The sequence below is a fragment of the Exophiala oligosperma genome, assembly GCF_000835515.1.
Source record: "Exophiala oligosperma strain CBS 72588 unplaced genomic scaffold supercont1.2, whole genome shotgun sequence".
Classification (NCBI taxonomy): Eukaryota; Fungi; Ascomycota; class Eurotiomycetes; order Chaetothyriales; family Herpotrichiellaceae; genus Exophiala; species Exophiala oligosperma.
This window is the reverse complement of record NW_015622819.1, coordinates 3,018,161-3,034,097: the sequence shown is the minus strand read 5'-3', so window position 1 is coordinate 3,034,097 and position 15,937 is coordinate 3,018,161. Positions and strand designations below refer to the sequence as shown.

General features: G+C 50.3%; 6 protein-coding genes across 6 annotated transcripts; 4 read left to right on the top strand and 2 right to left on the bottom strand.

Moving 5' to 3' along the window:
- Window positions 1-121: 121 nt before the first annotated feature.
- Window positions 122-2,056, bottom strand: PV06_02499 (uncharacterized protein). Its single transcript, XM_016403194.1, has 3 exons — window positions 1,719-2,056; window positions 1,154-1,639; window positions 122-1,105 (listed from the first exon to the last, which is right to left on the bottom strand). Exons 1-3 carry the CDS (start codon window positions 1,894-1,896, stop codon window positions 219-221), a joined length of 1,551 nt encoding a protein of 516 aa, XP_016267091.1. The 5' UTR covers window positions 1,897-2,056; the 3' UTR covers window positions 122-218.
- A 103-nt stretch (window positions 2,057-2,159) lies between these two features.
- PV06_02498 (uncharacterized protein) lies at window positions 2,160-4,084 on the top strand. The gene has a single exon (XM_016403193.1). It carries the CDS (start codon window positions 2,464-2,466, stop codon window positions 4,012-4,014), a length of 1,551 nt encoding a protein of 516 aa, XP_016267090.1. The 5' UTR covers window positions 2,160-2,463; the 3' UTR covers window positions 4,015-4,084.
- Window positions 4,085-4,274: 190 nt separating this feature from the next.
- PV06_02497 (uncharacterized protein) lies at window positions 4,275-5,240 on the top strand. The gene has a single exon (XM_016403192.1). The coding sequence runs from the start codon at window positions 4,309-4,311 to the stop codon at window positions 4,792-4,794; it is 486 nt and encodes a 161-aa protein (XP_016267089.1). The 5' UTR covers window positions 4,275-4,308; the 3' UTR covers window positions 4,795-5,240.
- A 137-nt stretch (window positions 5,241-5,377) lies between these two features.
- PV06_02496 (uncharacterized protein) lies at window positions 5,378-6,694 on the top strand. Its single transcript, XM_016403191.1, has 2 exons — window positions 5,378-5,793; window positions 5,917-6,694. Exons 1-2 carry the CDS (start codon window positions 5,556-5,558, stop codon window positions 6,420-6,422), a joined length of 744 nt encoding a protein of 247 aa, XP_016267088.1. The 5' UTR covers window positions 5,378-5,555; the 3' UTR covers window positions 6,423-6,694.
- Window positions 6,695-6,902: 208 nt separating this feature from the next.
- Window positions 6,903-9,371, bottom strand: PV06_02495 (uncharacterized protein; the record flags this gene model as incomplete). Its single annotated transcript, XM_016403190.1, has 2 exons — window positions 6,903-7,586; window positions 9,318-9,371. 2 exons carry the CDS (start codon window positions 9,369-9,371, stop codon window positions 6,903-6,905), a joined length of 738 nt encoding a protein of 245 aa, XP_016267087.1.
- Window positions 9,372-13,718: 4,347 nt separating this feature from the next.
- On the top strand, window positions 13,719-15,709 carry PV06_02494 (uncharacterized protein; the record flags this gene model as incomplete). Its single annotated transcript, XM_016403189.1, has 6 exons — window positions 13,719-13,907; window positions 13,965-14,439; window positions 14,501-14,736; window positions 14,781-14,990; window positions 15,049-15,299; window positions 15,379-15,709. 6 exons carry the CDS (start codon window positions 13,719-13,721, stop codon window positions 15,707-15,709), a joined length of 1,692 nt encoding a protein of 563 aa, XP_016267086.1.
- Between the last annotated feature and the right edge of the window lie 228 nt (window positions 15,710-15,937).

Genomic DNA, 15,937 nt, shown 5'->3' with positions numbered 1-15,937 from the left:
CGTTTTAGGCGCGTGTGACGGTGCACGAGGCTATTGGTACTGGCGTGTTCCATTTAATTAGTGCCCCTGACGCGTTGGCGCCTTGCTAGAAATAAATTGCAGGTGATTTATTTTATTTGCAGCGTTCTATACCGAGTATGAAGAGTGGCACACAATCACTTTATACCATTATCCTATTGTCATTGTCATAATGTCTCATTGCACCTTCACCTCATTGCTCAGACATAATCTCGAGCATCAAATCTCTCCTTGGGCCAAAACTTTGCCTTGATCGGGTTGCCGTTGAAAATGCGTCCTTCCAAGGCATTGACTGCTCTCAAAGCACTGAGTTGACTAACAAAGTGCACAAAGACCAGCGCATCTTCACCTTCAGTCTCCGGCCGATGAATGTAGACGCGCTCGACACTTCCATACTTCTCACCACACTCTTCCCCGATTTCCTGCAAAATGCCTCCTTCGCCGCGAGTAAGCTCTTCATCAAGGTCTAGCCCATTCAACATTCCCTCCAGCCGAATGACTTCTGACATGGGTCCGAATTTACCCTCTTCCTCTGCACGGGCAGCCTTGGATTTATTGCCACCAAGAATCTTGCCTGTGCTTGCCGGAGTTGCATAGCCACCACCTTCGGCGTCAGGCTTCTTTTTACGCTTATCCGCCTTTGCGTAAAGTGGGTTGATGATGCCAGTTCCTTGAGCACCCAGACCCTGGCCTTTGCTCCAGCCGTATTTGGCCATGAGGCGCTCCGCGAACCCTGCTTGGCCGGGACGGCTTGATCGAGGCTGATCAGGGCCATCATCCTCGCCAGGATTAGTGTCGGCAAGTTTTTCCTCCAGTTCAGCTTCTGTAGCTGGGAGTTCTTCTGGGGCCGCTGGCAAGTTGTACCGCACAGGCGCCCTGGCTATCTGACCAGGTGGTGGATTCACCTCTGGGGATGGAGGTGGCGGCGGTTGCGACGCGCCTTGAGCCATTCGCATCCGACGTAAATATGCGTCCTCGCCAGTTGCATCGTCTGGAACAGGGGCGGGCGGGGGTAGTGGCGCGGGTGAACTTTCGTCGTTGAGATTCGGCGGAGGTGCAAATGACATGGGCGGCGGAGCAAATTGCCCTGCAGTATGATTAGCGATGTGGAAACGAGACTGTTCAGGTGTCTTACGGTTTATGGACCGATAGCGATCTTCCCCATCAGATTCGCTAGAACCCCCCCGCTTCATACGGTGTCTGTATAGAAGATCTTTCCATTCCCTGACCTCGCGAACCTTTTCTTCACTCTGCTTGTACTCCTCGTAATTGTTCGGTCTGCTTGGATCATAAATATCATCCCAATCTTGCACAATTTGAACCGCTTCCTTGTTCTTCTTGCGCTTTTTGCGTCCCCCACGTTGCCGCTTTTCTACAGTATAGAAGTTGCTGATATCTTCGTCATCTGATGCGGTCGCCGTCCAGTCTGCGGCAGTAGTTCTCGGGGCAGATGTGTGTGGTGTAGGCGTGGTTGTGGGCACACTCTCTTTGGACTCGATCTGTGTGGTAGAAGGTGCTGGGGAGGTGGAAGAAGGAGGAGCGAATTTGGCCGCGATCGCTTTTGCCTTTGCTTTCTGGTTGGCGATTTGTGGTCTTTTTGTAGGTTGAAATCTTAAGGAGGCTGTATATCAAGAGAGAAGCGTGGCACATGTGAGCAATCCATTCCGCAAACCTTTAGGTCCTTACGACGATTGATGTACCGGCGAGAGCCTGCTGCTTCTTCGCAGCTTCATCTAGATCAGGCGAATTCTCCGCATTCGCAGAGTAAGACACCGGCGCACTTGAGATCGTCCCTGGCGCAGCGCTTTTGGGGTCGAGGAGGTTGGCGTAAAGCGACAGCCCTCCACGACTCGACCCTGAGGCGTTGTTGGCCGCCATGGTCTGCGCCTCCTCCTCGAACAAGTATTCTTAAGACAGTCCGCTTAAATGTTTCACGACTTTGTGGTTGGCTGCGGTCGGACGGTTCTCGGAACTCTGCAAAGCCTGAGGATGAGGAAGAGGAGAATCGACAAGGGAGGAATCGGAGGGCAAATATGCGTTCACCAATCGGCGAGAAAAGAAATGAACCAGGATGATGCGCGTCCTATAATTTTATCGGAAGCTGCCCAAATCTTGCAGAAATCATCACCCGATATTGACTACGGATACTTGTATGGACTATCAAGATGACACGGTCCAACAAGACTAACCAGCACATTGGAAACGGAGGACGACGGAGGCTTCGTCCCCAGCGCCAGCAGCCTCCGAGATCGAGTATCCATCTTCTATTTCCTTAGCATATCGCGTCATGCGACTCAGTGTCTTTTTTTCCTTCTGCCTTGCGATAGATACTTAGTGACTTGAAGGTCAGGCCCATTCATTGATAACCTTTTTTCAGCTTCATATCTGCCCCCTCTGCGTTCTCACGTATCATCCACGCCTGCAGGGCAGTTTAACCAGTGCACTATGGCCTCAACGCTTGCGACGTCCTTCTCACAAAACTCCTCCGCTGCCGCCGTCATCGTCCCATCGAAACCCAACGCTTTGACTGTTTCCTACAAGCAGTTATCGCAAGACATTGTCAATTTTCAGAGCAAACTCGCCGAGCTGGGAATAGGTCATGCGGACGCAGTGTCGATAGCATTGCCCAACAGCTATGAGTTCATCGTGTCTTTCCTTGCAGCCTCATATCAAAGAGCTATCGCAGCCCCTTTGAACCCTGCGTATAAACAAGCCGAGTTCGAGTTCTACATTGAAGATCTGTCTTCTGCTGTCGTTATTGTACCGAGAGGCTCGTATGCAAAAGGTGGACCAGCAATCAAGGCTGCTCGGAAATTTCAAGCTGCTATCGCAGAGTGCTGGCTGGATGGGGCTACACCAATTCTGGACGTGAAGGAGCGCGGTAAACTGGCAAAGAGACAGGCTCAGAGAGTATCCCAGGCTCAGCCTGAGGATGTTGCTCTGGTGCTGCACACGAGTGGAACTACAGGAAGACCAAAGGCAGTTCCTCTGACTCATCGGAATCTTACCAGGACGATGCTCAACATACAACGCACATATGAACTGACGTCCAACGACCGGACCATGCTCGTAATGCCTCTTTTCCACGTTCACGGCCTTTTGGCTGGGTTCCTCGCTCCACTGAGGTCAGGCGGGTCAGTGGTTGTCCCTGCGTCATTCTCTGCCCGATCATTTTGGGACGACTTCATTACTCATAAAGCCAATTGGTACACTGCTGTGCCTACGATTCACCAGATCTTGCTCAAGAACCCGCCCCCAAAGAGCAAGCCCAAGATCAGGTTCATCCGATCATGTTCTTCTCCGTTGTCACCAAAGACGTTCTATGAGCTTGAAGCCACATACGGTGCTCCGGTGCTGGAAGCATATGCAATGACAGAGGCAGCTCATCAGATGACGTCAAACCCATTGCCTCACAAAGGCAAAAGGAAGCCCGGGACTGTGGGAGTTGGGCAAGGTGTCGAGGTCAAGATCCTAGATGAGCAAGGAGACGAGGTGCCGCAAGGGGCGGCTGCCGAAATCTGCATTCGGGGAGACAATGTTACCAAAGGCTACATCAACAACGAGAAAGCCAACAAAGAAGCATTCACCAAAGGGGGCTTCTTCCGGACAGGGGATCAGGGCAAGAAAGATGAAGATGGCTACGTGATCATCACTGGTAGAATTAAGGAGCTCATCAATCGCGGAGGAGAGAAGATCAGCCCCATTGAGCTGGACCACCTTATCGCCACAAGTCCCGAGGTCGGAGAAGCTGTCAGCTTTGCGATTCCATCAGAGCTCTATGGACAAGAGGTCGGAGTTGCTGTCGTTCCCAAGCCAGGAAGGAATGTTACAGAGGATAGTATTGTCGAGTACGTCGGCAGCCGGACCGCCAAATTCAAGACACCGAGTCGTGTCTGGATATTGAAAGAAATACCCAAGACAGCTACTGGGAAGATTCAGCGACGGAAAGTCGCTGATTCCTTGCTGGCTAAAGATAAACCAAGAGCAAAACTTTAGATGTAGACGTAGATGCATTGTACATAAGGTTATATAGACAAAGATCTTCTCAAGAGATGATCGACTAGCGTTTAGCGAGTGCAAATGGTCGACCGAGTGTTCATGCGAACTCGGTCATACCAAACTAATAGGACCCTCCACCTTGGGGGAATTGTTGTACTGTTTGATCCCACATTGCGCCTTGTGTCGATGGGGTCGACGACGGTGGGGAGCATTTTCCCACCTTTACTTCCCCAGGTTCGGACTTCACACTTGATTCCCCTGCACGAGCGGTTCTAAGAGCATTTATATCCCATGTCCCCCGCTGTCCGTTGTGTTTGTCGACCTCGACTTCGAGTGGTGCCAGATCTAAACTCCTCTCATCCGCGTATTCAGCTCCCGTCGGCGCTGTTCAGCCGCCGTACCCCAACAACTCCTACCACAAAAGCACTACTGTCCTTTGCCAGAATGTCTAGCACTTCTACAAAGGAATGGCTCGTCCACGTGCCAGACTTCCCTGGCGCTCTCGAGAAGCGTCTCGCCGCTCGACCGACACACCTGGGCAACCTCAAACCGGCGGTCGAGGCAGGAAAGGTGGTCTTTGGAGGAGCAACGCTGTCCAAACAGCCCGCTGATGGGGCAGCGCCAGACATGACGGGTAGTGTGATGTTGATCAAGGCCGATACTGAGGAAGAGGTCCGCAAGGCGCTCGAGGAGGATCCATACACGGCAGGCGGCGCATGGGATGTCAAAAACGCGACCATCTGGCCGTTCAAATGTGCAGTGAGGACTGCCATGTAAGCAAGGGGGGCCAAGATGGGCACGGGGCATTCATGAAAGACGACGAGTGACGAGCCATGGCAACTTGATCGAACAAGGGATGAGTTTTCCGACTACTTGACTCGAGGCCTAGGAGAAATGAGCGCCGCAGTCAAAGATGGGACACAAGAATATGGGAAAAGATCCAATGGAAACATAACATGACCGGGATGTCTCCTTGAAGCTGAGTCCTATTTTCTTTCTCGATGGAATTCTTCGTCGAGGCTAGCTGCATGGCTGTTTCCGGGGCAAAGGGGGAGTTACACCTCATGGTTGGTCTGAATGAAGATGTTGTTGCCCCGGGACGCGAGATTCTCTGTCCAACATTGAAGATCTTCAACAAGTCAAGGGCCACATTTCAATCATTATGAAACAGTTGATATCACTGATAAATACCAGTGAGCGGGACTGATTCAGCAACATTGAATATAGTGAATTGGATCGTGGTTGGTGACGTTGCGCCGCTGTCTGTTTCTCATTCTGCCGTTGTCATTCCATTCCATGCACGTTGCCGGGTGTTTTCCTTTTTCGTTTTGATTTCTTCACCTGATCGACCGAGCAAAAGGTACAAGTCAAGTCAACTTCAGTCTACAACATCAACTACTTTCTCTCAGTCCAAACATCTCTTTCGCTTTTTCTCATTGCTGTCTACCAAGCCATTCACCCTCTCATATCATCAGCGATTTCAAGACCCAAAGAACTTTATCACACTCTGCATCGAGATCCATCATAACACCAACAAGATGAAGCTGCTCACAATCATTCACTGCCTCACGCTCTTTGTTCTGCAGGTCCTCGCTCAGTACTCGAACAATGCACCCATCACCGAGAACAATCCCATCAAAGCCACCTTCCAGGCCATCCTCCAAGTCGACAAGCCGATACAAGGTCAGATCACCGGCGTGTCCAGCGACAACGGCACCGGTGTAAACTTCAACGTCAACTTTTTCGATTTCCCAGATGCTTCGATTGGTCCATTCTGTATGTACTATGACAATATTGCTTTTTCCCTTCCGTCCTCGCCCATTCACCCACTGTTTGTCTATGTTTGTCTATTAGGGTCACTTCATTTACTGACCACATCAACTTATCATATTTGTTCAGCATACCACATCCACGTCGACCCTGTCCCCAAAGACGGCAACTGCACGGGCACGGGAGGCCACCTCGACCCTTACGACCGCGGCGAGACGCCAGCGTGCGACGCTTATGAGCCGTCGACATGCCAATGCGGTGACTTGAGCGGCAAACACGGTCCCATCAACGACACTGCAACCGAAAAAAACTTCCAAGTCACCTATCTCGACCTCTACCTCTCCACGCACCCCGAATCCCCGGCCTATTTCGGCAACCGAAGTGTCGTCATCCACGCCGCAAACGGGACAAGATTGAATTGTGGCAACTTCACACAGCAAGTGGCTACAAACGTAACTACGGGAAATAATAATAGTACAGGTACTGGTTCCGGTAGAAGTGGTGGGAATGTGACGACCTCGAGCACTCCTCCGCTCGTCACACAACACGGTGGTGATGCGGATGTTGTCACTCCGGGTATGGTGTTTGGGTTTGCCGTGGCTGTGGTTGTCGCTGGGGTAATGTCTCTGCTTTGAGCACAGCATCCTCGCCGTCGAAAAAGTATCACGGCCTTGGTGACCCTGATCTGCGGATAACAACAAGGGCAACCTGTGTCCGACGGCGATGGAAACAAACCAACTCCATCATATGATGCCAGAAATACATTTCCATCTCGACTGTTTGATCCAGACAAAAAAAGAGCAACAAAAACAACCAGTGATTTACTACGAGCTTTGATGAGACATTCGAAAAAGATCCCAGCAGGAAGAAGAACAGGCCAATAAGTTGTGTACCAAGTACCCAGGTAGTCAGTAGTAATACAAATCAAAAAAAAAGATCTGGAGATCCCAACTTCTGATCCATGTTCGGTGTCTGTAATAGTATTACTCGTTACTCGTGATTCATTTCATATATACATCCTTTTCACAATCATTCGACATTGACCCTTTTTTTCTGATGCTTTGGTCCACCTCGCAGAGATGGCCAGACCGTAGTTCTTCATGTTTCAAGAAATCTCAACTCAGCCTCTGCAAGAAACCCATGGCGATCAGCCTCTCCACGTCCGCCTGCCGGACATAGAACTGACTGTTCTTGGTCAGATTGATCGCTCCGTACTCGGTCTGGATCTCCCCGGCGTCCTTGAGCACCCGCACGTCGATGAACAGATCCCTCGGCGGGTCCAGAGTCCCCGTCAGGTCGACATCCGTCCATTGACCCTTGTACTGGGCCAACAAGTCGGTGTATTTTCGAAAGTAAGATTCTTCTTCCGGACTCAGTGCATTTTGTTGCGACGAGCTTCCTCCTCCTCCTCCGCCTTGGTCTCCCGCACCACCAGCCCTCATCGGGTCCTGCTGTTGCTGATGCTCGTCAATGTCTCGTCCCTCCCAAGCGAGGGACTCCAGCTTCTCGGCCCGCACGCGGTGGTAGGCGAGGAGACACCTCTTGTTGCGCCGCATCGAGAGGTGGTCGACCAATAGAGCGCAAGCGGTCTCCGGGTGGTCCACAGGGTTGAAGGTCGATTGCTGAGTCGACGTCGGGTTGCCGTCCTCGTCGACCGTCGAGACGGTGGTGGTGTAAGGTTCGAGGAGGCGGGTGACGTCTCGGTCGAGGTCGCGCGTCTCGCGCACGCAGCCTCGCACGAGTTCGGTCTGGTAGGGTGGGAGCGTGGGGAGGGTGAGGGTGCGTTTGGCGTGTTGGGCCTGTTTGAGGTAGTTGTGTGAGAGTCTGTGTCAAGAGAGAAAGTAGGAAGCCATGTATAGAGAGGGAGAGAATCGTGAGTGGGTTGCAAAGTGCATGTGCAGGTGTAGAATCACGACGAGGCCCTTTGAAAGATCCAGAGAGGGGCATTGGAGTACACATACGAGTTTTGTACCTATGTCGCCGTACATGATCAGTGTCTACATAGAATCCAACGCTCTTTTCTGTGGCGAACTGTCACGGGTATCTCAAGGGAGGGCGAAAGATGGTGGGCGAAGAGGTTGATGTCGTGGAAAGATACTGGTACGCACAGTACGAGTTCTCGATGTGGTCGCGACCGCGTCGGAGCTCCGCCAATCAACCATCGCTATTTCGCGGAGCCTCGTAACCCTTTATCACAGCCTTGTCACCAGAACTCCCCCTTCTTGTTCAGCTTGATGGGACGAATGTTTACAAGAACCCAGGACTGTTGATTTTGAAGGATGAAATAACACTATTTGAGTTAAATTTTCAGCCTATATAGACCTCTACTGTTTTCTCGTATTCATTTCGTTGTCTACACCCGGTACCCCGGTGTTTCTAGTCCCTCTAATCATTACTCACGGATTAATATGAACAGGTCATGATCCACGCCACTCTCATGAATGCATCAGGAATATGTCGGTCACGTTGCAAGGAAACAATCCTACGAAGAGAAGTCAGTAGTCTGAGAACATTTAAAATGCTGGTCAACATTGCCCGTCAAACCATGTCAGTGTATGAAGCCTGGGATATACTCGAGTACTACATGGAGGGTTCAACACCACACGAGGATCTTGAAAACTCATGAAACTGAGCAAACCCGAATGCCCGGAGATATACAGCGATCCGAATGATGGGAAAACTTCCATCAGCCACGTTCGAGAATTCTGTGGTCGGATACTCGTAGCGCGCCGGCCTCAGAGCAGCCGTGAAGCAGCAGTCAACGCCGGCTGGGGACGGACTACAGTTCTGGGCGAATTCATGAAGTCAAGTTTAGCCGGTAGCGGGCCGTCTGCCGTTCGCAGCCGCAATTTCTCGGCTTTCAAAAACAGCTGTGAATACTCGGCTCTGGGTTCCATAGTGACTGCCCATGCAATGACGATGGATGCAAGAATGTCAACAACTCCCAACTGTTGTACCATCAGCACAAATAGTCGTGTTGAAGCGAAAGTCACCCTTGGAGAACAACATGCGGCTTTTTCGGAGATTATGAACGCCAACGGTCGGTTTCATGACGATCATGCCAGCATCCGCTGTCATATGAGTCGTTCGTCGCACAACGAACTCGTGGTAGCCAATTAAATGAAAACATCACCTGGTACGTATCCATCCGGTCAAGATCCTGATCAGTCCAGATTCAATGTCGACAGGGTTCGATACAGTGATTCTGGGATGGAGACCGCGCTGTAGTCGCCGAAAGCATGCGTCGCTGATCGTAAGGAATGTGGCTGGCGGTCCAAGCGCTGATGTTTGGATCGCTGGCGCGAATATACCCTCTCGAAAGATACTCCCTTTCACCACTCTGGAGTTGAAACCTGTTTTTCCTGCTTCTTCCTGAACGAAATATCTTCCACAGACAGAGCTTGTAGCCATGTTCCAAAGTTGTGGCTGGCACATGGCTTTTCATGACGTGTCAGCCTCATGGGATTCATCATGAACGGGGTATCCACTCTCCGCAGCTCTACAGGGGAGCCTTACCACGTACGCTATACCACCTTACCGCCTGCCTGTTCAATCTGCAGATTTTGCAGGTCTCTGGAGGCCATGGCGGTCTTGGAAACGTTGATTGCTTTCATCAGTCCGGAAACAAAAGACTTCTCTGAGATAAACCCGGCTTTATGTTGGGTGTAGCCGCATGCGGATAGTCTTGCTTGAGGCGTTCAGTGTCACTCCGAACGCGACATGGCTGAGATCTTCATGAATGATTGATATGTTGGCTTGTTGTAGTCTTTCTTTTCCTGCTCTTCTTGCATCAACAAAGATCCTCATCCCATCCAAAGTATCAAGGTTGAAATTGCTTGCCATCGTCTCACGGGTAATTGAGACAAAGCCACCAAGACCTAGCATCATCAGCTTCAGATCTGGAACATCAATCCCACTCACCGCAAGTAGCAGAGTCTCGCAGATCCTGCAGCATACCGACACAAGACTCCTAGCACGTACAGCATCCTCTCTCGTCCTGCGCCGGGTTCCTGCAACGATCCATAGCAAAGCTGGTGGTTGGAACCTTCATTGCCTTCAGTAACGACAGTGCTCTTTCATCAATTGTCCCCTCCGTCAAAGCACAACCATCATAATAAAGCATCATCTCATTGTCAAGCAATCCATTGCAACGGCATCCGACAGCTCGCAAACGAAACCAAGTGCCAGAATCAGACCACAGGGCTCTTTGACCCGAATACAAATCTAGAAGCACGTCTTAGACAGCATTCAGCTCTCCAGAGTGGTCAACCGGTGTCCTTCCTGTCACCATACAAACGCTTCTGGCCTCTTCTCTGCTGCGACAATCGACGGAGCAGGTCAGGCTCTTCTTGATAATCCCGCAGCCTGTCAGAAAGGCTTCGAAATTCAGTAAAGCCACCAGCCTCCATTGGCCTTCAGCAACAGCCACCAGCATCAATGACCCAAAACACTCGTCCACCTTCACCACCTCCTTCGGCAGACGGCCATTACCACTCAAGCGACAATAACCGAAGAAACCCAGTGATCGCTCCAGCCCCGGAGCAGTTCACGCCGCCTATGCACGGCAGGTCAATCATGACAGAGATTATGCCGGCATCGCCGTTCGTAAGTCATGCTGTCGTTCATTCCAGGGCAGATCCCCGCACATATAGAAAGCAACTTACTCTGATAGGATCCATATGGCGACCCTTCGCTTTACCACACAGCACAAGCTCCAATCTACTACACTCCACCAAGAGTAAGTTGAAAGAGATGCAGCTGTAATACTCGTACTGACATTGATAGGCCATGATTACATCCATGCCTGCGCATACTCCCCCTCGCACTATTCATGAAGCCGGCATCCAAACCCGCAGTAGTCGAGCGTTCGGTACTCCATCAAGCCCAAGCGCTATCACGAACTCCACGCGTGCCTCGGAGTCACCAATCAGTCGACCCCGGCGCAACTTGAAGAAGAAGCCAAGCAAGAAAGGAGGACCCGTGATTGAAGAGCCGCTCAGCATCTTGACAAAGGACTACAAAACACCAATTCGCGATATGTCGCTGTGGGTGAACCGATCGGTGCAGGAGAGAATGGCAGAGGTAGAAAGAAAAAAAGGGTACATCTCAAGGCCAATGAACTCCTTCATGCTATACAGATCTGCTTATGCCGATCGAGTCAAGCAGTTCTGTAAAGAGAACAATCACCAAGTTGTGTCGCAAGTGACTGGTGCGAGCTGGCCACTGGAACCCAAAGAAGTCAGGGATTTGTATGAGCGGTTGGCTGTTCTTGAGCGCGACAACCACCAATCAGCACATCCCAATTATAAGTTCGCACCGAACAAGGCAGCAAAGCGACCGAGGCGTGATGAGGATACCGATAGCGATGGTGAATGGGAAGGCTCCAACAGGGGCTCCAAGCGAGGTCGGCACATTGCCAGGAGAAGCGCGTCGTCCACCCCCTTTGATGACATGCCCAACTACACTCATGCTGTACCAACACTGAACCCATCTGGGTATGAGTATAGCAACCCATACGGACCAGCACCCATAATGGTCGGGCCTTATGGTCTGTCAGGCGATTACTACCAGACAACAGCCGCGCCCTACTCTGACCAAGTCAGTGACCTCAAATATCACAAGATGGTCGACCCATTCCCGCAATACCAAACAGCCATGGGACTCGTCGGGATGCCGAACACTGCTCATCACGAGCTCTTGACATCATATCCAGGCCCTGCCGCACCGAGTCAGATCGACATTCTGGACCCTAGACTTGGCCAAGGCGATTCAGACTTCCACTTCGGGTACTATGATGATGGTATGACATTGGGACCGGACGTTGCAAGGACCATCACATATGAGCCCGCTCAGCCAGGAGCTTATCAGCAAGAGCCATATCATCCGGGATTGGCGACTTTGACGGAAGAACACGACTTTGGTGCAGGATCTGATTTTGAAACTGAATTCAAAAAGCTAGGATGAAGGATGAGCTTCTTTAGGATGTTACTGATAGCACTTGGTGCGGGTGTTTTTCACTTTTGCATAGCGATGGGCACTGAGTGTGGATGCTAGACCTGCATTTTCAGCCATCGTAATGGTTGCTGTAATCAACATCAACTTGACTTTGTTGTTGTTATCAAAGAACACAAGGTCGGAGGCATGTAGCATAAACACTTCCCTTGGTTAGGAGTTTCACAGAATTCATGAGGAATTACATCGCGCCATCGACCTTAGACATTGTAGAGACATGTGTTGATGTGAAAGAGAGTATTGAATTCGAGACTCGAACGCGTGAAGTCCAAGAAACTCGAGAATGCAAGCGGAAAATGCAGTTGCATATGTGGTATTGTGTTTGACCGTATACTCCGGATTGTCTACGGTGGATCGAGGAGAGATTTCTTCTTATGTACTTCGACTTATCTTCAATTTGTGAAGGTCAAGTCCTTTACCTACTATGTATCAAGGGATCTTCATGATCGACAGCCCCAGGCTCCCGTTGCTTCAATTCGGCCCTCAAAGTGCTGTACTCTGGCTTATCAACTTTACTTGGACTGGCTGAGACCGATTCTCTGCCAAAGGGATGCTTGACTACAATTTCGACACAATACTCAGCCATGGTTAATTGTTATCTCAGATGTCAAAGGCTGGTGTCAGTCAAGCTTCAGGCCGGTGGACACAATGTCAATGGGATACGAGGTGATATTTCCGCCGCCGAGAAGAGTTCTTTGGCCAACGTATATAAGTCCTGGGTAACGGAGCACAGTTGATCTGTCAACACCAATACACTATCAGTAATGTCACCGTCTTTTGAATTTGTTTGGTCGAACCAAGGCGAGTATTCACAAGTATTGATGTTTCGGTGTCCTTCGATACTGAGTTAGGAGATCGAAGCATGCCCCAGCCTTGTGGTTTGCTTTGAAGAAGTCATTTCTTCGGCAGTTGGTGACCGAGACGCGACTTGGAACTCAGAACGGCTGGAGGGTCGGTCATTGCAGTCCGAAACCTTGGCCTCCCCTACTGGCTCCATTGTATCTCCGGAATTTGTAAAAAGCAGGCGAAGGCAATGGTCTTCTGTTCTAAGCTACCTCTGTACGAGCAGGAGGTGGTGATCTGATCTTGACCCATGACAACGTGACAAGCATCAAACCTTGAATACGACAGCTCAATACCGGTGGCAAACAATACAACGCATCAGACATAACAACACACTGCATCATTACCTCGTGTGATGCAAGGTCGATATGATTGTGGTCAACGCTTTTCAGCGCACATCATTTGATAACGCTATGGGAGTCAACTGACATCGCATCCTCTAAGCCACCCGTTCTTTCAAGGTCAGTTCGACTCGCCTCTATGCAACCATGTTGCCGACATCAAGCTGTCACCCTAAGCATTATATTCGAACCCCTCAGATTTGAACAAACAGCGAAATCTCGTTTAAGTTCTGCAGAGGGGCTTCTAAAACCCCTTCACTCTCGAGGACTCTTCTCGGGAACTTATATGGGCCAGTTCTTTCTCCTTGTCAGACAAAAAGCTAGCCTTTGCCCATGTGCTACCTCATTGGTAAAGCGTCACCTCCAGTACCTAGGCTTCGTACTCGATCACAAGAACTGGCATCGATCATGTACAGTACACTGCGGGGACATGTATTGCACAAGACATCTTCTCCGCACGTGAGGTTCTCATCCCTCCCGCTATTGACACCCATAGCCGACTTCCGAGGCGAACAGGTCCAGAGGAGGATCAATCCAAGACCGGTATTCCATCCCCGCATTAACTTCCCCAGATCACATATCTAAACCTTTTATCAAGACCTCCACTCTAAACTATGAGAACAGCACCCCTATATGTATCAGTCTCTCTCTGGAAAGATATAGCGATTGACAGCGTAGCCTCTACTTAACTACTGGGTTGACATATCTGTCTCACTCGCTCACAGATCAGCAGAAATGCCGCTCATACGCGATATCGCAGATGTGAATGGAGATGCTAAGAACCCCACGAATGGAGCTTCTACGCGTGACGGTGCCTCTGACGAAGGCGAAGTTCTGGATATGCTTATCGTTGGAGCTGGGTTCGCTGCTGTCTACTTGATGCATCAATTGAGACAACGAGGCTTCAAAGCGAAAATTGTCGAGGTATCTATTCTTTGTGGCTGAGTGCACGGCTCGATTTGGACTAATCTTGCACTTTAGGCAGGCTCAGACTTAGGAGGTATTTGGTACTGGAATCGATACCCTGGTGCACGAGTCGACAGTCAGTACCCTGTCTATGCTCTCTCGATCCCAGAGGTCTACAATGATTGGACGTGGTCTTCGCACTATCCAGACCACGCCGAGCTGCGTGAATACTTCCAGCACGTCGAAGACCGTCTCCACATCAAGAAAGATTGCGTGTTCAATAGTAAAGTGGTCTCAGCCGGATGGGATGATAGCAGCTGCTTATGGACCATCACCTGTCATACTGGGATGGTGTTCAAGACAAAGTTCTGGACGGCGTGTACTGGGTTCGCAGCAAAGAGGTACATCCCAGACTGGAAAGGTATAGAAGATTTTCGAGGCGTTATTCATCATTCGAGTTTCTGGCCCAAAGAGGGTGTCGATGTTAGGGGCAAACGGGTCGCGGTTATCGGAACAGGAGCAACTGGGGTTCAAATCACTCAGGAGGTACGTCTATTATTCCGCTCCCGGGACCTCAAGGCTGACGGAACGGACATGATAGTGGGCTAGAGAAATTGGGGAAGATGGCCACCTTGAGATGTGGCAGCGAACGCCGAATTTTGCATGTCCAATGAACCAACAATTCCTGACAAAAGAGGAGCAGGCGAAATTACGAGATGGCCTTGCTGCACGATTCGCGGAGCGCAATAACTATTACAACGGGTTTTTGTATCAGTGGCGCGAAAACTTGACCTTCGACGACAGCGATGAGAAGAGGGACGAATTTTACTGGCAGCTATGGAAGATGGTGCGTATTTCGATGATACCCGGAAGTTGATACTGATTTAATAGGGTGGCTTTCGCTTCTTGATGAACAACTACTACGACATGACGCGTAATGCCGACGCCAACCAGATAGCATACAATTTCTGGCGAGATCGGGTCAGAGAGCGTGTGCGTGATCCAAGAAAGCAAGAACTACTCGCACCTTGGGAGCGTCCGCATCTCTTTGGAGGCAAACGACTATCCCTGGAGCAGGACTTCTATGATCATTTTAACAAGGTGAGATGGCGGAGCATCCATCTTGCTATCGCAAAAGATCTGACTGAAACCTCAACAGCCGAATGTCGATGTCGTTGACGTCCGTAATAATCCAATCAAGTGCTTTGTGTCAGACGGTATAATTCAGGAAGACGGTACATACCATAAACTAGATGTTGTCGCTCTTGCAACAGGTTTCGATTCCATTACTGGTGGTTTGAAAGACATCAAGATTACTGGTGTGGATGGCGAAGTATTGACCGATAAATGGGCTAAAGGCACGTGGACGTATTTGGGTATATCGACCGCGAGGTTTCCTAACTTCTTCTTGTGAGTGTCTCCCTGTCTTTTCTAGCCGCCTCCACAAGCATCAGGTTGCCTGGAACAATAGACACTAATGTCACTGTAGCACATACGGCCCTCAAGCACCAACCGCATTCTCGAACGGTCCATCATGCATTGAGATTCAAGGTGATTGGATAACGAGTGTTCTTAGTGATATGAGAGGCAAGGGATTGAAGAAGATCGACGCGAAGAGAAAGGCGGAGGAAGACTGGAGAGCTCTCGTCTTTGAGCTTATCAATGACACACCTCGTGGTAAGGTAGATTCATGGTACAACGGGGCCAATATACCAGGCAAGCCACGCGAGCATCTAAATTATGCCGGTGGCATTCCCAGGTATAAGAAGACACTCGAGAAGGTCAGGCAAGACGGATATGAGGGGTTTGTGGTTTCATGATTGAGCAAGTGTCTGGTTCTTAGATCTAAGATGTATTCGTGTCGTCCGCCTTGCGATGTTATTGATGTTTTGCAATACTTGCTGTCGCCGGACCCTTGCTGCGCCTCAGGAGTCGACTGCAGTAGCTTGGGGAGCCCTAGGCGTGATGGAGTACGGACAGACTCCACTGGAGACGTTACTGGGGCCGGAACTGACAGCATGTCTCTCAGCCTTTACGGAGTACATGGT